General features: G+C 46.8%; 1 protein-coding gene across 3 annotated transcripts in view; it reads left to right on the top strand.

Annotated features, from left to right (window-relative positions):
- The window catches only part of PARPBP (PARP1 binding protein), a 59,778-nt gene that overhangs the window by 20,881 nt on the left and 13,895 nt on the right, over window positions 1-25,002 (top strand). For all 3 annotated transcript variants that reach the window (XR_012753014.1, XM_075344710.1, XM_075344709.1), the window contains exons 2-6: window positions 6,014-6,169; window positions 15,388-15,615; window positions 15,712-15,813; window positions 15,903-16,073; window positions 17,217-17,371. Coding sequence is in view for 2 of the 3 variants with exons in the window: in XM_075344710.1 (XP_075200825.1) it covers window positions 6,020-6,169; window positions 15,388-15,615; window positions 15,712-15,813; window positions 15,903-16,073; window positions 17,217-17,371 (806 nt within the window). In the remaining variant the exon portion in view is untranslated. The remainder of the gene's footprint in view (window positions 1-6,013; window positions 6,170-15,387; window positions 15,616-15,711; window positions 15,814-15,902; window positions 16,074-17,216; window positions 17,372-25,002) is intronic.

Below are 25,002 nucleotides of genomic sequence, written 5' to 3' on the forward strand. Positions count from 1 at the left end.
ACAGCGGAGCGCTCACTCACAGGTACAGGCGGTATATATGGGGACAGCGGAGCGCTCACTCACAGGTACAGGCGGTATATATGGGGACAGCGGAGCGCTCACTCACAGGTACAGGCGGTATATATGGGGACAGCGGAGCGCTCACTCACAGGTACAGGCGGTATATATGGGGACAGCGGAGCGCTCACTCACAGGTACAGGCGGTATATATGGGGACAGCGGAGCGCTCACTCACAGGTACAGGCGGTATATATGGGGACAGCGGAGCGCTCACTCACAGGTACAGGCGGTATATATGGGGACAGCGGAGCGCTCACTCACAGGTACAGGCGGTATATATGGGGACAGCGGAGCGCTCACTCACAGGTACAGGCGGTATATATGGGGACAGCGGAGCGCTCACTCACAGGTACAGGCGGTATATATGGGGACAGCGGAGCGCTCACTCACAGGTACAGGCGGTATATATGGGGACAGCGGAGCGCTCACTCACAGGTACAGGCGGTATATATGGGGACAGCGGAGCGCTCACTCACAGGTACAGGCGGTATATATGGGGACAGCGGAGCGCTCACTCACAGGTACAGGCGGTATATATGGGGACAGCGGAGCGCTCACTCACAGGTACAGGCGGTATATATGGGGACAGCGGAGCGCTCACTCACAGGTACAGGCGGTATATATGGGGACAGCGGAGCGCTCACTCACAGGTACAGGCGGTATATATGGGGACAGCGGAGCGCTCACTCACAGGTACAGGCGGTATATATGGGGACAGCGGAGCGCTCACTCACAGGTAGAGGCGGTATATATGGGGACAGCGGAGCGCTCACCCACAGGCAGTATATATGTGCGGAGACTGAAGCGCTCACAGGTAGAGGCAGTATACATGACGAGAGCGGTATGCTCAGTGATAGGTACAGGCAGCATATACGGATAGAGCGGAGCGCTCACTCACAGGTACAGGCAGTATATATGGGTTCGGAGCGCTCACTCACAGGTACAGGCAGTATATATGGGTTCGGAGCGCTCACTCACAGGTACAGGCAGTATATATGGGTTCGGAGCGCTCACTCACAGGTACCGGCAGTATATATGGGGAGAGTAGCGCGCTCAGGTACAGGTAGGGCCGGCTCCAGGTTTTTGTGGGCCCCGGGCGGAAGAGTCCCAGTGGGCCCCATAAACACACACACACACACACACACACACACACACACACATACGTACATATACATATTTAAAGACAAACTCACAAAATACATATAAACAGACAAATCTATACAGTCATATACACTGACATACCTAGATACACATCATACATGCATACAGACACACACTGCTCTGCTGCATACATACGGACAGACACACACACACTGCTGCATGCATACATACACTGCTCTGCTGCATACATACGGACAGACACACACACTGCTGCATGCATACATACACTGCTCTGCTGCATACATACGGACAGACACACACTGCTGCATGCATACACTGCTCTGCTGCATACATACATACAGACACCGCTCTGCTACATATATAGACACACAGCTCTGCTGCATACATACAGACACACACACTGCTCTGCTGCATACATACAGACACACTCGCACTGCTCCGGCGGCTTTCATCTTTTGAAAAAGCCGGACGCCCATTATTCAATCTCTTATTCACTGCTTCCCCCGCCCACCGTCGCCTATGATTGGTTCCAGTCAGACCCGCCCTGACGCTGAGTTACAGCTGGCTCACTGCAACCAATCACAGCCGCCGGTGGGCGGGTCTATATCATTCAGTACAATAAATAAATTTAAAAAAAAACGGCGTGCGGTCCCTCCCAATTTTGATACCAGCCAAGGTAAAGCCACACGGCTGAATGCTGGTATTCTCAGGATGGGGAGCCCCACGTTATGGGGAGCCCCCCAACCTAAAAATATCAGCCAGCAGCCGCCCAGAATTGCCGCATCTATTAGATGCGACAGTCCCGGGACTCAACCCGGCTCATCCCGAATTGCCCTGGTGCGGTGGCAATCGAGGTAATAAGGAGTTAATGTCAGCAGCCCATAGCTGCCGCTAAGTCCTAAGTTAATCATGGCAGGCGTCTCCCCGAGATACCTTACATGATTAACCTGTAAGTGAAAGTAAATAAACATACACCCGAAAAAAATCCTTTATTTGGAATAAAAGACAAAAAAAAACACCCTCTTTCACCACTTTATTAAAATCCCCAAATACCCCTCCAGATCCGGTGTAATCCACACGAGGTCCCGCATCCAGCTCTGCTACATGAAGCTGACAGGAGCGGCAGTAGAACACTGCCGCTCCTGTGAGCTCCACGCAGCAACTGAAGTGAATCGCGCTGTCAGCGGGGACGTGTGTGTGTGTGTGTGTGTGTGTGGTGGTGATGGGTGCGGTAGTGCCGGTGTGTGTGCGGTGAAGATGTGTGCGGTAATGTCGGGATGTGTGCGGTGTAGATGTGGGCGGTGATGTCGGGATGTGTGCGGTGTAGATGTGTGCGGTGATGTCGGGATGTGTGCGGTGATGTCGGGATGTGTGCAGTGTAGATGTGTGCGGTGATGTCGGGATGTGTGCGGTGTAGATGTGTGCGGTGATGTCGGGATGTGTGCGGTGATGTCGGGATGTGTGCGGTGATGTCGGGATGTGTGCGGTGTAGATGTGTGCGGTGATGTCGGGGTGTGTGCGGTGATGTCGGGATGTGTGCAGTGTAGATGTGTGCGGTGATGTCGGGATGTGTGCGGTGTAGATGTGTGCGGTGATGTCGGGATGTGTGCGGTGATGTCGGGATGTGTGCGGTGATGTCGGGATGTGTGCGGTGTAGATGTGTGCGGTGATGTCGGGGTGTGTGCGGTGATGTCGGGATGTGTGCGGTGATGTCGGGATGTGTGCGGTGATGTCGGGATGTGTGCGGTGTAGATGTGTGCGGTGATGTCGGGGTGTGTGCGGTGATGTCGGGATGTGAGCGGTGATGTCGGGATGTGTGCGGTGATGTCGGGATGTGTGCGGTGATGATGAGGGCTCTCTCTCTCGGCTAAAGACAACTTAACGCAACACGTTATTTCACTAGAATCCGTGATCTTTATTATCACACTTTTTGCAACGCAAGTGTGAAATTAGCTAAGGGAGGGCAGCCACAGTTTCCTGCCGAGGACTGCGGTCCCCGGAACTCGGCCCAGGGGCACCAGAACTGAAGGAGAGTGGGCAGGGCCCGGGGGCAGCTGAAGTGACAAGGCCGAGTGGGCCCCCCCAGCTCTCCAGGGCCCCGGCATTTGCCCGGGTATTCCGGGTGCTGACTCAAGCCCTGGGTACAAGCAGTATATATGGGGACAGCCGAGCACTCACTCACAGGTACAGGCAGTATACAGTATATGGGGACAATGGAGCGCTCACTCACAGGTACAGGCAGTATATATGGGGAGATTGGAGCACTCACTCACAGGCAGTATATATGCGGAGACTGAAGCACTCACTCACAGGTACAGGCAGTATATATGAGGAGAGCTGTATGCTCAGTGATAGGTACAGGCAGCATATACTGGAAGAGCGGAGCGCTCACTCACATCACAGGTAGTATATATGAGGAGAGCTGTGTGCTCAGGTACAGGCAGTATATGGGGAGAGTGGATCACTCAGGTATAGGCAGCATATACAGGAAGAGTAGAGCACTCATTCACAGGTACAGGCAGTATATATGGGGACAGCAGAGCGCTCACTCACAGGTACAGGCAGTATATATGGGGAGAGTGGAGTGCTTACTCACAGGTACAGGCAGTATATCACCCAAAGAAGCGGTGCGCTCGCTCCTCAGGCGGTATATAACCCGCAGAGCGGTGCGCTCGCTCCTCAGGCGGTATATAACCTGCAGAGCGGTGCGCTCGCTCCTCGGGCGGTATATAACACGCAGAGCGGTGCGCTCGCTCCTCGGGCGGTATATAACCCGCAGAGTGGTGCGCTCGCTCCTCGGGCAGTATATAACCCGGAGAGCTGTGCGCTCGCTCCTCGGGCGGTATATCACCCAAAGAGCGGTGCGCTCGCTCATTGGACGGTATGTAACCCGCAGAGCTGTGCGCTCGCTCCTCGGGCGGTATATAACCCGCAGAGCTGTGCGCTGGCTCCTCGGGCGGTATATAACCCGCAGAGCTGTGCGCTGGCTCCTCGGGCGGTATATAACCCGCAGAGCTGTGCGCTGGCTCCTCGGGCGGTATATAACCCGCAGAGCTGTGCGCTGGCTCCTCGGGCGGTATATAACCCGCAGAGCTGTGCGCTGGCTCCTCGGGCGGTATATAACCCGCAGAGCTGTGCGCTGGCTCCTCGGGCGGTATATAACCCGCAGAGCTGTGCGCTGGCTCCTCGGGCGGTATATAACCCGCAGAGCTGTGCGCTGGCTCCTCGGGCGGTATATAACCCGCAGAGCTGTGCGCTGGCTCCTCGGGCGGTATATAACCCGCAGAGCTGTGCGCTCGCTCCTCGGGCAGTATATAACCCGCAGACCTGTGCGCTGGATCCTCGGGCGGTATATAACCCGCAGAGCTGTGCGCTGGCTCCTCGGGCGGTATATAACCCGCAGAGCTGTGCGCTGGATCCTCGGGCGGTATATAACCCGCAGAGCTGTGCGCTCGCTCCTCGGGCGGTATATAACCCGCAGAGCTGTACGCTTTGCCCCCGTGAAAGGTGTAGCAGCCTAAGTTGTCGTATAACCCCAGCCTTACTGACACCCTGCTACATTAGCACTGACTGTTGAAAGAGATCCTGTCATCCAGAGTCATGCTGCCCAAACCGCGAGCAGACTGGATTGGAGCCTGGCTACATAATTGAAGTCCCTTATGATATTCTCCAAAAAGCTTCTTTGTTTCAGAGAGGATGTACTTTATAGATCTCACCCTGCCACCTCTTCCCAGCGCTGCTGCTGGTGATTGCCAGGTCTCTCCATACTGTGTAGATGAGGAGGATTGCCAGGTCTATCCCTAAGGCCTGTGCCACACTCGCGTGAAAAAAAACGTACGTGTGACGATGTCTGTTTTTGTAGTCCGTGTTCCGTTTTTCCTCTCCGTGTGCATTACGTGGGTACGTGTTTGCGTTTTTCTGTGCGTGTAATACGTCAGTGTGTGTTCCGTATGCTTTCCGTATCTTGTCCGTGTTTCACATCTTCATCAAATGAAGTTAATGATTATTTGTTGGGAATAATGACACATAGGTGGATTTGATTAGCACATTCTTATAATAATCCACAATTAATTAACCTGTTGGTCTTTTTACTGGATATCCAATGTCTTTGGATATATATTACAACCATGCCATTATCCACGGAGGCCTTAGTATTTTTATGTTGGATTTTGTAGGGTACCTTGGCCACCTGCAAGTATTTAATTTTGTAACAAACTTGATTTGAGCCACACAGACATGGATAGCACACGGACATCATCCGTATCACGTACGTGTGTCAACACTGACCCATAGGATGTAATGGGTCCGTGAGTACGTGATCCCTGAGCAACACGGACATATCAGCGGTTTTTCTAAACGGAGACACGTATGCACGGAACGCACACATGCTCCGTGCAAAAATACTGACGTGCGGCTTTTAACATGAAAATAAATGATTCAACGTAAGCGCATGTCTCCGGTATCTGCAAAAAATGGCAAACACAGACCGGAGGCACGGATGTGTGACGGAGGCCTTACAGTGATGGGAAGAGCCGAGAGGTTGTTTTGTTTAAAACAAAACCAAAATGTTCAATAAAGAATTCCTTGTGGTGTTCCCAAGATGAGAACAATAAAGGAGCAGAGATGAAACCGGTTCTGGGCCCCATCCTCGGGCTCATTGGGGGTCCCAATAATGACCCTCAGCCAGGCGTCAGTAAATTAGCTATCCAATGGAAAGGATAACTTGCTCATAAAGGGTTATTCCTGAAATTATATTGTGTTATGAACTTCAGTAGAATTTTTTGCTTTGTGATGGATTCTCTATCTCCCTACCATCTATGTTCTCTTCCAGGTTACAATGGCGGCTACACAGCAAAGTGTGTTAGATTTGATCAAATGCTTCCGACGCCAATGGTCTCTGGTGTGTGAATGTGAGAGGACCACAGTCTGCGGGGCCGATGACATGCTGCTTATATTGCAGTTGGCTGTGGCTGACACCAATAAGAAGGTAAGGCACAATCTTCATAGCTGCCTAGTACAGTTCATGCCTTCAGAGGTTTCTGTAATTCCTCTGCTCATGTCTGTTCATATATGCGAGGATGGATAATCTTTGGCTGGTGCGGACAACTATGTAGAAAGAAGTACAGAAGAAGATGTACCGTATTTTTCATTTTATAAGACTCACCCCAAATTTGGAGAAAAAAAAAATATGGAGTCAGTTTTATATTCCGGTCGCGTCTTACCAGGGAGTGGGGGCAGCAGCGCAGCGGGTGACACAGGAGGCAGGGGTAGTACTGGAGTACGGTGATGCTGGCAATGGTACAGAGGGAGGCCCAGATGCTCACTGCAGTCTCTGCTCTGTGCGAGGCTGGTGACGCCGCTCTGCTCTGTGCAGGGGGGGCGGTGAGTCACCGGCCATTCTGAAGATGTCTACAGTGAGGGCTTCAAAATAATGGCGACCGGAGTCGGTGCGTGCACCGATGAGAGCTTGAGCTGACAGTTCCATCTGCGCATGCGCTGACTCTAGGTGCCATTATTTGAATCCCTGACCGCCGACATCTTCAAAATAACCGCGCACCGAACAGAGTGGCACCGCCCGATGCACACAACAGCGCTGTACTGACCAGCGCCGGCAGCACACCACATAGCATTATCCCTGCCTCTTATGACGCCTCTTCACAACCCCCCGGTAAGCTATGTTCAGATTTTAAGACACACCCCTCATTTTCCTCCCAAATTTTTGGGCGGAAAAGTGCGTCTTATAATCCAGAAAATACGGTATATTCTCCTCTCTAGTACGGCAGCTGATTATTAATTAATCAATTCGGACACTGAAGGCGTGACTAAACAGCGGAGGCAGGAGGATGCGCATACCGCAGAAGATGGCTGCTACAAATGTTATATTTGCCCCACTCATAGGCTCTAAGTGAGGGAAGTAATATATGGGTCCTAGGTTCTCTTCCATACCCAATGACCAGGAGGTTTAGCCCTCGGAGCTCAGTACAGGAGAGGAGGTTGTGGCACAGAGATGCCTCACCCTGTCTATTTCCCACTGAGTAGAACAGGGGTCCCCCAACCTGTGGCTTGCAAGCCATTTGTGGCTCGTGGGCTTGAGATATGTGGCTCTTGACTGTATGCCAGCTTTGTGCATTAGCACCAGGTCTAGCAAACAGCTATGAAGATATGGTGAATTATGTGAGTAGCCCCACACAGAAGAGGAGATCTGGATGCCCATACTGGTCTTGGTGTTTTAGAGATACGTAAGGTAGGCTGGTGACAGGATGATACTACCTGTCAGGAGGTGTTTGAAGCTGGAAATGACAATGTGGTAGGAGTGCTTGATGCGAGAATACTGAACTGAGTTATTGTGGGAACCCCGGGATCTTGGTATACTGCCTTGGTGTGATTTTTCTGGAAAAGCTTCGGCGGTCATTATACTACCTTGGTTTTCTAAAAATAAGCCCTCCTCCAAAAATAAGCCCTAGTAGGGATTTTCAAAGCAAGGCTTAAATATAAGCCCTCCCTTTAAAATAAGCCCTACTCGCAGTTCAATAATGAAGTGTCCATGCAGATAAAAAAAAGTTACAGATACTGCAGGACACTTCATTATAAACAGCGGCACCCTGCAATCATTCTCATCAGACACTGAGCGGGAGGCCCTGCAGTGGATTGCACACCCTCTCGCCCATCAGATCACACACTCACACTCTCCACATCCAGCGATACCGATTTCTTCTGGTCGGCAGAATCCCGAGACGCAGTGCGGTGGAACGCAAGGACCTGTGGATGGAATGCTTACATTACCTGCGATGCATAACTTCCTCGCATCCTTCCCTGCAGCCGGAGGCATTCTTTACACGTGTGTGTGTGTTATCTGATGTATGTGTGTCGTCCAGAAGCAGGGGAGGACTGCGTGCAGTATACCTGCTGGGGGAGGCCCGCAGGAGGACTTGGGAGCCACACAGATGTCGGGTCCTAGTAAGTATGAGTCTCCTGGGAAGGGTGGGGGGTAAACTTACCCCAACCATGTTTCTCCAAGAACAAGACCTACTCGAAAAATAAGCCCTAGCACGTTTTTTGGGGGCAAAAAAAGTATACGTGTCTTATTTTTGGAAAAACACTGTAGTAATGTGGGCTCTGAGTATCACTACCGTGGGTGTAACGCTGGATGTGGGTCACGACACTCTCTGAGCTGAATGTGGCTCTAAAGGTCCAAAATGTGGAGGACCACTGAAGTAGTGTATTAACACTGAGTAATCCCTGTGCCTATAGGTTTAGGGTCTTATACCAGCGGACACGGACATCTGCGTTGGTACTTTGTACAACTTTACCACCGACACAAACCTATACCAGTCAGCATCTCTGGACACTCACTGAATCGTGTAATGTGAACCTTTGGATACACATCTGGATTTTTTTGCCATACAAATAGGCTCTTCAAAGATGAAGAGGACTGGAATCCTAAAAGTCTAATATCAACCCTTTTTAAGGGGAACCTGTCTCCAGTTTTTTGATTTATAAGCTGCTGCCACCACCAGTGGGCTCTTATATACAGCATTCCAGAATACTGTATATAAGAGCACGGGCCGCTGTGTATAACCTAAAAGCCCTTTATTATACTCACCTAGGGGGCGATGAGTGTCACCGGTCTTGGTCCAGCGCCTCCTCCATTATGTGCAGTCGTTGTTGTCCTGCCCAGCCCTGTGTATGACGCATCCTACGTCATTCAGAGAAGCCTCCATTGCGGTCATGCACATGAGCTCTTTGATCTGCCCGGCTGAGGGCAAAGAAGACCACAATGTAATGCGCAGAAGTGCTATGGAGGCCTCACTGTGAATGACACCATGAATGTTACCATGGCAATCCCAAAGCTAAATAATTGCTTTGGTGGCCTGTTCAGACACTGCTTATGTCATGAACTATTTGGCAAAGTATCAAGTAGTGGCCCCTGCAGGTGAGCGTGAAAAATAATCCTGAGTTTCATGCAGATAACTGATTTTATATATATATTTATATATATATATATCTCAAATAGAGGTTTGTTTGGGTTTTTTTTTTCTGATTCACATCAATGTGTCCACTATTAACATCTGTTTTGCTTTGTTGTCATACAGCTACAATAAAAAATCTACATGATTAAATGCAGCCCCCTAGGTCTTAAATAGAAATGCATCCATAAAAATCAAATGTCACCCTGATGTTCCGCGTGGGATAGTTGTTTTTTTTTATTTATTTTTTGCAATAATTATGAGAAAACTAAGTAGAAGAAGAAAATTACATGTGTAGCCACTAAAGATTCCAGGTTTATGTAAAGGCAAAATAAACAAAATTACATAATTTGTGTGGTAACGTTCAGAACAACTTGTACGATAAAATGATCATATTTATCTTTCATAGAGACATTAAAAGTATTAAAAAAAAAAAATCAGTTGCAGCTTTTACTTCACACTGGCATGCAAAAATGGAATAAAAAGAGCTCTAAAAATTCATAGAAAAAGAGGAGTGGCAAAAAAGTGTACATTGTTCTGATTCCTCTGTATTTCCCCTCCAAATTGGCGTCACGTGAACACATGTACACAGTGGCGTAACTACAGTCTGATGGGCCCCGATGCAGAGTTGGAGCCTTGGCCCTCCCTCCCCCCCCCTCGTCAGATGTATGGGCATTGTAGCATTCTAAATCCTATAAAGACATACAAGTTGCCCCCCCTCACTCCCCCTTTTATTGTGTAGTAATGTCCCCCATCCTGGGCCACTTCCTGGTAAATATGTCCACATCATGGCCCCATCATGGCTATATCCTGGTATATATGTCCATTATTATGGCCCCATCCAGGTTTATATATCCCCTTCATGGTATATCTCCCCATCATGGTCCCATCCTGGTGTATGACCCCAATCATAGATATAGCCTAGTATATATGTCCCCATCATTGCCCATCCTGGTATATAGCTCCCTCATCCTGGTATATAGTCCCCATCATGCTATATAGCCCACTACCACACCGCACACAGTAAAAAAAAAAAACAAAAAAAAACTACTGTACTATGTGTTCATTTTCATAATGAGGCATATGGAATTTTGTATAGACAGACATTTATGTATTGCACACTATACAGGACATGCATATCTTCTACATAACGCATACAGACCGCATATAACACATGATTCCTATTATACTCACCTCTTTCTTGGCCTGCCGGAGGTCAGAGGGTCTTTAGAAGCAGCTTCTCCGGCCATAGCAGGCGCCCCTCTGTGGTGAAGACGGGAGCAGACAGAACACAAAGCACACAGGATGGGGTGGGCGCCCTCTGCTGGAGCCTGTGCACCACAGGAACAGCAATTGACAGTGAACTGCTGCTCCCTGCGGTGCTCCATCTGCTGTGTGCCGGAAGGAGCCTTGTGCCACTGGTGGCCATGGTACTCGGTGAGTATTGCTCACCTACCCTGCACTCCCCCCGGCATCAACCTGCGACGCTGGCATGCCGGCAACTGACCAGCTTGTAAGTGGCTTGGCGCATGACGTCAGTGTCATGCACGGCCACTTGCAGCAGCAGCTGTCAGCGTGTTCTCTGCTCTCCATGCCCAGGATTGTGTGCTTGGGGAGCAATATTCATGGCCTTAATCGGCGGTCGGCACATCGCAGTACAGGGACTTGCCGGATCTCCGTGCTGCGATGTATATCAGCTGGATGCGCAGACTCCCAGACACATCTGTCTGAATCAGAGGCTGGGGCTAGCGGGCCCCCTGCACTCCGGGTCCGGTCGCAGTGGCGACCTCTGCGACTGCGGTAGTTACGCCACTGCATGTACACCCATGGCACCCTAGCCTGCATACAAAATCCTAATGGTGTAGTGTGTTACTTCCTTTCTTGGGAGCGGCCTATATCTTAGCCTTTTAATAGAAAAAAAATGTATTTTTCCCATGTAACATTGTAAAAGAGGGTGTGTTGGGTGTGGTGTTTTTTTTTTTTTTTTGTTTTTTTCCTTGTTTATTCAGACAATGGAAGTCACCGTTCCCAAGCTAGGTTCTTGTTTTATTGAGGAAAGCTTGTGAAATGGGATCTTTCTAATGTCCGTGGCTGAATTTACACTGGACTTTCTGATCCTTTCTTCCCCCCTTGTGGTTGATCCAGCTGGCGTGCGCACACGAGCACATCACTGCTCAGACTGTCCACAGAGCCTGCGGTTGCTATTATGAATAATAGAAAGTGCTGTCGCCTTTATCTGGGCTGTTTATTTGGCTTACAAATGCTCTACCAAGATAAACTCCTCTGATACTGTAAAACCACTTGTCCTTAGATCTGTACTTTTGGTTTTCCAAGTATCCAATTTTATGATGGCAAACCATCTGAAAAAGAAAATGACCTTGTTTCATGAAAGTGTTTTTACAGTCTAATAACAAAATACATCTGTCAATATAATAGAGATCTATCTATCTTCAGACTATAACTGTGTAGTGGGTGCAGAATATATATTGCAAAATTCTGATAATCTGTCATGCTTGGCACCACCATTCTTACCAAGCCAGACCTCTGGAAGATGCACAGTGCCTTGGCAGAGAATCTGGCCCAGGGCACTGAACAGAGGTCTTTTGTAAGCATTAACTGCAAAAGCTGTGGAAAAATACCAGGTCAGCGTTGTAGTTCAGCACTACACTGGCTATTCACAAAATATCTGAAGTGGATTATAGGATATGCTGCGGATACTTCTGTTATGGATTATTTAGTGAATACAAACTGGTGCAGAACAGTTACTTTAATGCTGTGAATGAGCGGAAACTGCAGGAGAGATTTGATGGTGACTTTATTAACGCGTTTTGGAGATAATCATGATCTCAAATGTGTTTAATAAAATCACCATCAAATCTTTCCTGGAATTTTTACTCATTCACGGCAGTGCGGCATTAACCAGTTTTGTATTCGCCTTCTGCGTGGCGCGGCAGCAGCTGTGTTCTGCGCGGTCAGTGGTTGTTTGTCACAATCCCTCAAGGTGAGCCTCTTTCAGTGTCTTACCCTTATCCTCTTGAAGAGAGGAAGCTGGTGATGGCCGGAAGAGCTTCCCCTTACTTCATTTAAATGTATATGTCTGTTGTGCTCCCATTGGGGCATGAGGAATTAGTCATTACGTTCAGTGTTAGTCATCTTTACTTGTGGGGTCCTCGTCATAGACTGGGAGGGAGACATAAAGCACATGCCAGTCTCTGATAAACAAACCCAAACCTTTATTGTAGATCGCACTTCTTCCTTACTACAGGCCCTTAGGACCACTCATGCTGTGTCTACTCTCCTAGGGGGAAACTTGTCTCTTCCTGGCACTCGCCCTGGGCACTATCCTCAAGCAGCTGAGTTCTTTGCAAACTTTCTCCCCCTGTATCCTTTCCGTGCGGCTGTCCTATCTCACTTGGGCCATCGGATGCATAGCAACTTCCGATCAGTTCAGGGTCGCGCTGGCGGTTTTGCTGTACCTCCGACGTCCCATCGATCTCAGGACACTTCACAGCCCGTCTGCAGGTTGAGGTCTCGACACATGGTGGGATTCCTCCCTACCTTGACAGGCCCTAGCTCAGGACTCTGTCTGTATACTTCAGCTCCTGCCACTTAACTGACTACAAACTCCTGTGTTTCTAAACCTTCTGCTCACTCCTCCTTCCTCCCTGATAACCATCTTGCATCTTTTAGTGTTCCTGTTCTACCCTGTTAACTAACTACCACTGACTTCCCACTCCTGCTCAGCTTGTCTCCCTAGTTGCAACTAAGACATCCTATCTATAAAAAGTACGTAACTGTCCTATAATATTATCTATCCTTAACCCTTTACATACAGTGCTCCTGACACTTCACACTACGTCTCCTGACTGACACAGCACAAGGGACCAGCACTCTAATTACACAATATTTAGTTCTCTACAACATACATTACAATCAAATACCTTTCTTACCCTAAAATATGTAATACCTGCGGCCGCTAGATGGACCAAAGGCCTCGCTGCTACATTCTACATTTATATATACATATACGTTCTACCTATTTATATACATTAAATTTACAATACACTAGTACTTTTACGTAGGAGTGGCTGTAGTTCCGCCCCCTCCTACACTCTCACCTGGATAAGACCCTATTTTCACTCCTTTTCTCTTCCAGCCTTTTTAGATGGATTATTTAGTGAAATCTCATGCTTAAGGCCAGGGGTGGGATTCAAATTTGTAACAGGTTCTGTGTTTGTGTGTAGGGAAACCCCACTCGTTTCAAGCCACACCCATGCATCAAACATATACAATATGAATAATGGTGCGGTCTGACAGCTGTTAAAAATTGGAGCGACATTGGAATACTTCATGTTCCGGCTAGAAACTCTCCTGACCTGCGTGTGAAAGCTGCATGTATTTCCACTGTAAAGCTGCTTTTTAAGAAGTTAGCGCTGGTGGGTGTCACTGTCACAGTGTGTCCCTGCTGCAGCCAATAGCTCCTCCCAGTCCCCGAGATGTGTCAAGTTAGCACCCGTGCTGCTCCTCACTGATATCTGCCATCACAGCCGTGCTATTTGCAGGGATGAGTGAGTGAAGAGCAGGGCCGGCTCCAGGTTTTTGTGGGCCCCATGCACAAGAAGACACGCACATACACAGATGCACATGCGTACATATACATGTTTAAAGAGCAATTCAGAAAAATACACATATAAACAAACGCATACACAGTCATATACACTGACATACATAGATATACACATCATACATACACACACACAGACGCATTTGAGGTATTTTTAATATGGGGAATCCAGCAGCAGCCTCACTCACCTCCACCGCTTGTCTCCTGTCCAGCTCCTCCCTGGCATGTTGCTGTGCTGCGCTGATTGGTGGTCGTCACTAACAGACATGGCCGCACACTGACACTGCTGTATATACATCACAGTATACAGCAATGGGAGGGGATACAGCTCTGAGGGTTATGCAGCACTGGGGTGGAGGGGAGTATACAGCCCTAAGGTGTAAGGGACATAGAGCTCTGGGGGTGTGCAGCACTAGTGTGGAGGGGACATACAGCTCTGGAGGGTATAGAAGTATGCAGCCCCCACATTCCTCCATATAACATAATGCACCCATATTGTGCCACATCATTTAATGCAGACTCTCATTACTCCATATAATGCAACCGCAAATTCCTCCATATAATGTTATGCAGCTTACATAGTCCTCCGAATAGAATAATGCACTAAATATTCCTCCATATAATATTATGCACCCCAGATTACTCCACATAATATAATGCAGCGTCAAATTCCTCCATATAGGGTTATGCAGCCCCCATGTGGTAGCATTATGCAGCCCCATAGTCGTCTGGCCACCGTGATTACATACTCACTTCTACTCGTTCCCCCACTGCTCCAGTCTCCTCAGCCTGTCCACTGTTTTGCCGCTCTGACAGCTCAACCCACAGGTGAGCACAGTAATGACGTCATCGCGCTCAGCTGTCAGAGGCAGACAGATTCAGCGGGAGAATGATGACCGAGGAAGCGCGCCGCTCCCTCTGTCATTGCTTTCAATTGTATCGGCATCTGGGAGGCCGGTACATTTGAAAGTTCCATCCTTAGTGGGGAGGTTGAAGAGCGCAGACGCCACAGAGCAGACTGTGCGTGGGCCACAGCCACCGGCGAAAGAACTGGATCGCAGCTCTGGGATCTTTCCAGTTCACCAGCTGCTATTTTAACAACCGGTTCCACCGAACCAGGGTGAACTGGCTGAATCCCACCCCTGCTTAAGGCTATATTCAAGGAGTACAGATTTCATTGCGGATTTTGGTTTGCATATTCTGGTCATTTTCAATATGACATATATAACAAATTTCTTCATGGAGACAGGTAATTAGGACCAATCAGTTATGAGGGATGAAAAAAAGAAAAGATACAGTGGCAATTTACAGTTTTAGAAACAGGAAGTCTCCCATAACTGGCAAAATGGCGAGAGCTTTCAGTCTTGCTTGCTTAAAGGTCTAGAGCATCTGGCTACTAAATCATAAGATATTATTTTATTTTTATTTTTTTTTATGGGTCCTTTACAACCATTTCTCAGTCTTTGCGGCTATTTGTTACCTTTTTATAATTGAGATGATAGCTATGTGATGAGCATAAAAATAGACCCAAGAGGGCACAGAAGGGTTCTCACGATATTAATATATATATATACATTTTTTTACTTGTTTTATGTCCCAATTTTTCACCTCTAGAATGGCAATGGATATACGGCTTACCTCAGTGACGTCCTGCTTATATGGAAACACTTGGTAAAGGATAAACTTGAACTGATTAATGATGGCCATCTAATCCCGAAGAATTATGATTCAATCAGGAAAACGTATGACCAACTTTTGAAAAACAGCAGTACATTGGATCTTATTGACTTACATAAAGCCTTTTCCAAGCCAGAATCTTCTGTGGCAGTAAACCTCTCTTCTGTGAGTAAATAATAAACTTTCTTCTGTGTGTATAGGATCCTATATGCACAGATAGAAATTTGGTACTAATTATAATTATCTGACTTTGTTACATAGGACCAGTTACAGAACTTTCTCCTTGGTCATCACTCAGAAAGTGCAGATCGCAGTCCTCTGGCAGTGTCTACACCATGTAAAAATAGTATGGATTTTTTTAAGGTAATTCATGAAATTCTTATCCTTTAGAATGAAGGAACTAAAGATTTTTTTTGTTTGTTAGGCATGTAACATTCTTATTTGATTTTTAGATCAAAGACGTTGTCAAAAGGATATTTTGTTCCTATTTAAGCCTTTTGGTGAATACTAAGAATGATATTGCATTAGCCCAAGTCATTAACTGTCCCGAGAGGGGTCTCGGTAGAGAAGCTTTCACAGACATTAAACGTGCATCAAAGAACAAGCAGCTGGCCTTATTTCTGGTAAGTACACTATGCTTGCATTTTTTTGCTATTGCTTTCCTGACATGTTCATTTCTAGAAAATGACTGTATAGGTGCATCTTTTAACTACTTGGCAGAACTAAGACATGTTACTGTCCCTCCACCGCTCACCCTCCTTCGGGCAGAGACACTCACTCACTGCCGTGGCCGGCCCGCACCATGCTGCCTGGCTTCCCCCTGGTCCTCCAGAAGGGTGTTTTCTGCTTTCTCCTCTGGGGCTTGTGCATGGTGCACAAGTCCTCTGGGAGTGCACATAGGGCGTGTGCGCGCACACCGCTGCCATTCTTTTAAAGGGCTGGTGCGTCACTTCCTGTAAGTGCCTCTCTGCCTATGGCTGAGAGGAACTGAGAACTTAAGGCACTCTCCCACTAGGAGTGGTGCCTGATCAACGCAGTTAATCAGTGGTGTGTTCCTAGCCAGCTAGTTGTCAGGTCTGCTGTGTGGCCTCGTGTCAGTGTACGTTGTCCTTTGCCTGATTCCCTGCCCCAGCGGTACCCCTCTATCTGTGCATCCTGGCTGTGCTTATCTGCCTTTAGCTGCACCGGTGGTCCCAGCAATACTAGTGACTGTGTCCATCCACACTGGCTGTGCCATCTGCCTCAGTCTTCCTGGTGAACCCTGCTGCACTAGAGACTGCCTGTCTGCACCTGTGCCTGGCTTTTCCCTAAGGGCTCAGCTGCCACAGTATCAGTCAATGCCCTGGGTGTGGCACCAGGCGTCTGTATCGCGCTGGGTGCTTAGTTAATCCCATCCCAATAAAGTGTAAACCTGGGTCACCCCTGTGGTCCAGAGGGTCTACTTCGGCTTGCCGCCTTACCATCCCCTGCGGCGTGCGTTACAGTTACTGTGTACAGACAGGCACTTAACTGGTAACACATTACATTTATTCCTAAACTCACAGTAGTAATAACAAAGGAAGGGCACAATGGAAAGTAAGAAGTGAAAACATGTTTCTAGAAGTGTTTTAAGGGAAATACAAGGATCTGGTAAAATACAGGTCAGGAGGTGGATAGGAAAGGTGCTACTGCTTCTGATTTTATGAATGTTATGAACTGCAACTTGATGTCACATTCGCACCAATGTTTGTTTTTTTTTTTTTTTTTTTTTTTTTATTTCATTGCAGGTAGTGACCTCCTTCATTAGAGCAGTGGAACTTGGAGGAAAGGGTTATGCTCCATCTGAAGCTGATCCATTAAGAAAGCACATTAAAGGTTTATCACAGTTTGTTCACTTTATTGATAGATTGGAGGAGATACTCGGTGAAACTCCTAGTACAAGGTAACTTTTGACCTTTATTTTGACACTTTCATGGCTGTTATCCCTAAAGTGAACCTGTCATGAGAAAACATAGCATTTGCCTGCAGCCAATTACTTGCTGGTGCAGTCTGTCTACCTTAACTATGGTATCTATTTTATTTTTTACTTTTTGGGGTCTATGCACAATTTTTTGGGGGGATATTTTTTGTTTCAGCATCACTCCGGTCCAACGACACCATCTTGTGCCTGTGACGTCTGACTGTCCGGAAGTAAGAAGTTGCGTCACAAGCTCCCAATACAATTCTGAGAACCAGAATGAGGCTCTCATATGCTTGTAATGAGCTGTGACCTCTGGCATGCTCCATGAAACATTGGGGCAGGGGACTTGGGTTGTCCTTAAACTGTAGGACTTGGGTCAAACATTTTGGATATCCTTCTACCAGCTTCTCACAATAGTTGGTAGGAATTTTTGCTCACTCCTCCTAACAGAACTGGAGTAACTGAGCCATGTTTGTAGGTCGCCTTGCACTCTCCTGCCTTTTTTCAGCTTTGCCCATAGATCAAGGCTTTGTGGGGGCCACTCCAAAACATTGACTTTGTTATTCTTAATCCAGTTTGGCAGTATTCTTCAGGTCATTGTCCATTTGAAAGACCTATTTCCACCCAAACATTGTTTCTGGCTGGAGTCTTGAGATGTTGCTTCAGTATTGCCACCTAATCTTCTTTCCGCATGATGCCATCTATTTTGTGAAGTGCACCAGTCCCTCCTGCAGCAAACAACCCCACAACATGATTCTACCACCCCCGTGTTTCACAGTTGGGATGGTGTTTTAGGCTTCAAAGTTGCTCCTCTTTTCCTCCAAACAATTACGAAGGTCATTACAGCCAAACCGTTCAGTTTTAGTTTTGCAGGCAACAGGACGTGTCTACAAAAATGAAGGTCTTTGTTTCTGTATGCATTTGCAAGCATTAATCTGGCTTTTTATGTTTCTTCTGGAATAATGACTTCTTCCTGGCAGAGTGGCCTTTCAGCCCATGTTGATACAGTACTCGTTTCACTGTGGATAATGCCACAATTTTACCAACTTCCACCAGCATCTTCACAAGGTCATTTGCTTTTGTTCTTGTGTTGACATGCACACGTCTTATCAAAGCACGTTCATCTCTGGTACACAGAACCAGTCTCCTTCCTGAGCAGTATGATGGCTGGACATTCCCAGCTTGTTTGTACTTGCGTATAATTATTTGTACAGATGAATGAGGCACCTTCAGGGAACTGGAAATTGCACCCAATGATGAATCAGACTTGTGCAAGTCCACAATTCTCTTCCTCAGATCTTGTTTGATTTCTTTTGACTTTTTCATGATAATACACAAAGAAGCAGTGTGCTTCAGGTGTGCATTAAAATTGTTCCACAAGTATGTCCCTAATTAAGTCAGGTTTATTGGCAACATCTATCAGAAGCTTCCAAAGACATGATATCATCACATGGGCTTTCCCATATTGTTTAGACATAGTACTGTATTCGGACAATAAGATGCACCCAGGTTTCGACAACAGAAAGTAGGAAAAAATATTATTAAACTATCGTGGTGATGTAGGTGGTCTACGGTTTGTTTCATAATGCTTTTAGGTTAGAGGGGGGAGAGGTAGTAATCTATTCTAAAGTGAAATAGTACATTAAGAGAGTTGTACTAAAAATACAAAGGGCATTATATATTGTCCCCAACAGTGACATGACAACTTCCCAGTACAGTTTACTTTGGTTGTCTTGTGCTAAAGTTCAGTTTATTGCAGAATTAACTGAGCCTGGTGTCTTGCATATGTAATGTCTTTCATTTATGCCTCTTAAACTCCTTATACACAATTTAGACGGCTGCACACTTTAGTAGTTTTATTCTACTTACCATGCTATAAACTAAACTATGATCGTTGCACATTTAATATACAGCTGTGCTATACTGATTGTCTGTGCCCCTCATGACCACACACAAATGTGAGCAAACAAGGACCGCATCACATATCCTATATGTTGCACAGACCTCCCACATATTGCGCTATCAGCTTTTGTGTGGGAGACTGAGACTCTCCTGCTAAGTGTAAATCAACTTATCTACTTCTGACAGTTTATTTTTCTCCAGCCTGTGCACCAAAAATCAATTGTATTAACCCTCATATGGATACAAAGCTTATCCAACCGGCCGGCAGGATCTGCACAATCTCTCCTGCTAAGCATTAAAGGGGTTATCCGGCTTATTTTGCTTTTTTATTATTTACACTATTGGGCTACATTGAGGCAGGTAAGTAGATAGTGAGCACTTACCTGCCCTGCTGTCAGCCCCTCTCCCCCGGCTCAGAGGGGTCATGTAACTGCTCCTGCTGTGATTTTGCTACTTCCGGTCATTTCATGTCAACATGAGCAGGACCATGTTGACATGCAAATCTGCCACTGCATGTTGCCGCCCTGCTGGGCTGTACAGTGCGTGGAGACTCCGCCCCCCTCCCTGTGCGCTGCTATCTCTGCACTGTATGTGCTGGACAAACACAGGGTTGCCCTCTCTGTCTAGGACACCGTAGCGCTGTTTGCCCTACAGTGTCCTCAGCTCATTATGTTGTATGGTGCCCGGGCAACTGTGACCCCCCCCCCCCTTCCTCCCCCGTGCGCTGTCTCTGTGATGAATGCAGCCTCCCGTGCTCCTCGCTTCTGAATACAGTCAGAAGCAGGGATGTTACCTGACACCAGCGAACAGCACTGAGCTCTGTATAGGACACTGCAATCATCACAGCACGGAGAAGAGACAGCATGCTGCATGGGTGAGAAGGGAGAGCGAGCGGGAGGGGGGGGGGGAGGGGGCAGAGAAGAGCGTGCACGGCTGACAGAGTGGGTGGGCAGAGAAGAGAGTTCATGGGTGACACAGCAGGGGGACAGAGATGAGACTTCATGGGGGTGAGAGACAGGGGAGTGCTGGGGGGCAGAGGAGACAGTGCAGTGGGAGAGAAGAGAGTGCATGAGGGGGGATTATGTATAATATACTATATAACTCGTGGTGTGTGTGTGTGTGTGTGTGTGTGTGTGTGTATGTATATGTATATTATATAATATAATCTCTCCTATAGACACATTAGGGGCTATATATAATTTTCATTACATAGTACTCATTTATCTCTCAGGTGCTGGGGTAGAGAATACTGACGGGGAATGTGTGTGCAGAGGGCGGGCAGAGGGTGTCAGCTGTGACTGGGTTTGGCAGTCAAACATGTCATGTTGGGTTGTGCTGAATGTAAACGTAGAGCTGCAGAGAATAAAGTGAAAACTCAAGAGAAACAAAAGTTAGAAAACAAAAAAATAATGTAGGGGTTGTTTTATATGACAATACAGCACAGATTAACTTATTTTTTTTTTGGAGTTTGTCGGACAACTCCTTTAATTATGGTAATATTTCTGTGCATGGGATGGCAAATATGCTCTCCATGAACACTAGAACTGCAGTTTTGACACCCGAGGTATGACAAAGTTGCACTCCTAGGGTTAACCAAAAGTACTCCTTCCACTACAATAGATATCGAACACAGATTCTATCTATCTACCCATCCAATTCACACAGTCAATGAAATCAAACTGTAGATGTTCTTAAGTTACATGTGGTAATGAGAAATAACACCGGGAAAAAATATTGACCACATAAAGAAAGACTGGTGTAAAAAGCCATGGAAACTCATGACAGCTGAAATGTATCAATAATTAGAAAGCAATCCTGCCACTTAGTGAAGAATATCATCTGATTCATCTGATGGCCTGTAAAAGGTGTCTCATTACCAAGGTGTCACACAAGAAACTTCTCATGATGGGTAAAACCACTGAGCTGTCTCAAGGCAACATTAATTCTTGCATTAAGAACATTATGATATCATTGGTTACAGAAGAATTTCTAAACTATCGAAGGCTCAAGTAAGCACCGTTGGGGCCATAATCTGGAAGTGGAAAGAACAGCATTTCACCATTAAATCAGCCACGGCCAGGTGCTTCCTGCAAGATTTGACAGAGCAATAAAAAGAATTATCAGAAAAGTTGTCCAAGAGCCAAGGACCACCTGTGGAGAGCTACAAAAAGACCTGGAATCAGTACAATTGTTTTGAAGAAAACCATGAGTACTGCACTCAACCTCCATGATCTGTATGCACACTCACCACACAAGACTCAATTGCTGCACTAAAACTACATTCAGGTGCATTTTTAAAATGATGCACAATAACATTTAGACAAGCCTGTGAAATACTGGGAGAATATAGTCTGGTCAGATGAGACTTAAATTGAACTCTTTGGATGACATAATACATGCCATGTTTGGAGGCCAAAAGGCAATGCATTTCACCCCCAAAACCCCATACCAACAGTGCAGTTTGGAGGAGGCAACATCATGGTGTGGGGCGATTTTTCAGTATATAGCACTAGCAAACTTCATATAATTGAAGGAAGGATGAATGGACAAATGAACTGAGACATTCTTGATAAAATTCTGCTGCCATCTACCAGGATGATGAAATAAGGGTAGACCTTTCAGCAAGACAATGATTCAAAAAATAGTCACAGATACTCTCAATTGGCTGGCTGGGCCATTCTAGCAGCTTTATTTTCTATTCTCTGAATCCAGTCACCTGACTTGAATCCAATAGAAAATGTGTGGCAGTAACTAAAGCGCAGAGTTCATTGGAGCCCATAGAAACTTCAGGATTTGTATAGTGTGTGTGGAGGAATAGGCCAAAATTGCACCTGAGCAATGTATGCAACTAGTTTCTCCATAAAGGCGTTTGGAAGCGGTCATCGCCAACAAAGGCTTTTGTACAAAGTATTATATTTTAGTAAGCATTTTCAATACTTTCCCTGTGTCATTTCTCATTATTACACATAAATAAAAAGCATAGTACATAAACATATGTATAGTATATAAAGCAGTAAATGCTACAAGTGATCAAATGGTTGCAGATTCAAGTCTCATATGTCCTCTTAAGGATCTTGAACCTGCAACCATCTGACCACTTATACTATTTAGTGCTTTATATACTAAGTGGTGGCAGGTTCAAGTCCCATAAGGGGACATATATCTGCAACCATCTGACCACTTTAGTATATAAAGCACTAAATATTATAAGTGGTTGCAGGTTCAAGTCCCTTAAGAGGACATATGAGACTTGAATCTGCAGCCTTCTGACCACTTGTACTATTTACTGCTTTACATACTATACATTGCTGATCGCTGTTCACTATATACTATGTGGCGCCCCTGAGGCTTCCGTCGCCACAGAGACATTGCACCTCAGGTGTGATGTCCCATCCTGGGTAAGGACAAGGATAAATGCCGGGTCACAGGCAAATTCGCACTACACCTATTGTTAGGCATATTTTGGGACCGGGGATAGTGGCAGCTACCCCCATGCTGCATGCTGGGGGTCCGTAAGACCCATCTCTTCTCCCATAGGGTGGGGCCTAGCAACAGGGAAAGTGGGAGGAGCCAACAAAGTGAGAGTAGGAACAGGTAGTTCAAAGTCAGTGAGTTTGAGAGGAGTTAGTGAAGGGAGAAAGAGAGGGAGGTAGTTACCTCAGCAGAGTGGAGAGAGTGACCGAAAGAGAAGCTTCCTGGTGGAGATCCTGGGGCCCAGCTAGACCCAGGTGACACCACAGACTAAGAAAGGATTCCAGAGCCACGGAAGGCTTTTAAGCTTATGGCCTGTTCCACTAAAACATCGGGTGGAGGGATCAGGCTGCAATCGGGGACTGTCCCCAGACAGAGGGAAGAAGGACATTTCCTCAGAAAGTGACACCGAGGCCCAGGGTGGTTGCAAGCGCCCCGGGCCACAACCTGCCGTAGATCCCCTGGGAAGAGGGTAAGATTCCAGCCAGACAAGCCCTCTTGACCAGACTCTATGGTGGAGGCCGAGACAAGTTTATCTATAAAGGTCAAGGCTCTGAAGTCGAGGAAGGAGACACAAACAAGGGTGCACCCGGCACTTACCTTAAGAACTACCCGGGATCGGCGGAGGTCCCTGACAGTGAATTTCAGCACTCCAAAGGCAACCAGTCTGCTGCAGCCCTGGCAACAGTGAGTAAAGACCTTGAAACTGCACCCCCTGGTGTTTCTTCCTTTATTTCGCCCTGCACCGCATCATTCACCAAAGCACCATAGACTTTAATAAGCACCAACGGTTGCCCCGGGGTACCGCTCCACCTGTGGGGAGCAGAACCATCCCAGCTGCCATTACATCAGCCCCGGAGGCCCTATCCAGCAGCGGCGGCTCCACTGCCGCAATCCACAGGTGGCGTCACGAATCTTCCATAAACTTAATTATAATCACCATCCCAAGCAGTCGTCATATTAGATGACCCCGCCAGGGTCATGGAGCTGGGCCCAGCCACCACTGACTTCCCCCGGACTAGTCCGGCCCGGCATCGGGTGTCCCAGAGCCCTGGGGTGGGCGAGTCAACTACAATACCTTGTATTACAGTATAAGTATAAAAAGTGTTCTATGAATTATATCCACAAGATGAGCTTTATAGGAGGACCAAGATGGCAGCGATTTGGGCTGCAATCACTATATATCAGTTCCCCCAACAATCTCACGCCGGAAAGCCAGTGACTGTGGGCAGTGGCGGTCAATGCTTCAGTCGGAGATTGACTGTTCCATTTAAGTGGTTAAACGTTTAGCTTTCAGAGCATGTCCCGTCTGTTGTAGTTGATACCGGCTGTATATTTACAGCTGGTATCTTGTTATGGTACAGACTCTCTACGCAGCAACCTGACAAGATGTGCCATTACGTATTGTCAGGAATTGGATAAAGAATACCTCTCCCAATATTCTGAGGCTTTTGTGCACGACTACTTCGACGAGAAGCTGACTATACACCATGCAGAGCCGGACTTTCTGCCCTCTTTTACTTTTGACACTTGGTTCATAATTAAGCACCCCCTATAGTTCCACGTCAAAATCTGTCCTATGCTTTTTAACGCTCTGCTCTGTTTTTGAGATTGCTCTGAAGTGTTGTCCAGACTAGCTGAAAATGTCACATTCTTTCCGTTTTTTGGAATTGTAATTATGAATCTGTTTTCTATTTTAACAGGCACTTGGAAATTGCCCATATCCTTGTTTTTTTAATAAAGTACTTTATTCTTTTTCCAGCACAGAATTGCTTTCAGAGAATATGCACTTCTGAACTGTTCAGCCGGTTGATGGTTTTGTCTGCTTGATTTATGCATTTTAAGAAAATGTTTTTTTTCCTATCCAAATCTGGGTTGCAAATTTCAGCATGGCGGCATAGGGGTGGTATTGATTTCTTTGTACAAATATAATTTACAATGAGCGGTGACACTGGTACAGAGGGGTAAGGACCCTGCTCCCACAGAATCTGTCTACAGTAGCTCCGTTTTCTAATAAACCTCAATAACCAGTGGTGACCTGACTCCCTCCACCTCTTCTTATTCACATGCTTTTTTGGTTATTTAATCAGATGGTGAGGAACAGTAGTTCTAATTTGGAGCTTAAAGGGAATCTGTCAACAGGTTTTTGTTACCTCATCTGAGAGCAGGATGATGTAGGCAAAGAGATCCTGAATCCAACAATGTAACACTTAGATTACTGGGTGCAGCTGTTCTGAGAC

This window comes from Anomaloglossus baeobatrachus, chromosome 4 (assembly GCF_048569485.1).
Source record: "Anomaloglossus baeobatrachus isolate aAnoBae1 chromosome 4, aAnoBae1.hap1, whole genome shotgun sequence".
Lineage (NCBI taxonomy): Eukaryota > Metazoa > Chordata > Amphibia > Anura > Aromobatidae > Anomaloglossus > Anomaloglossus baeobatrachus.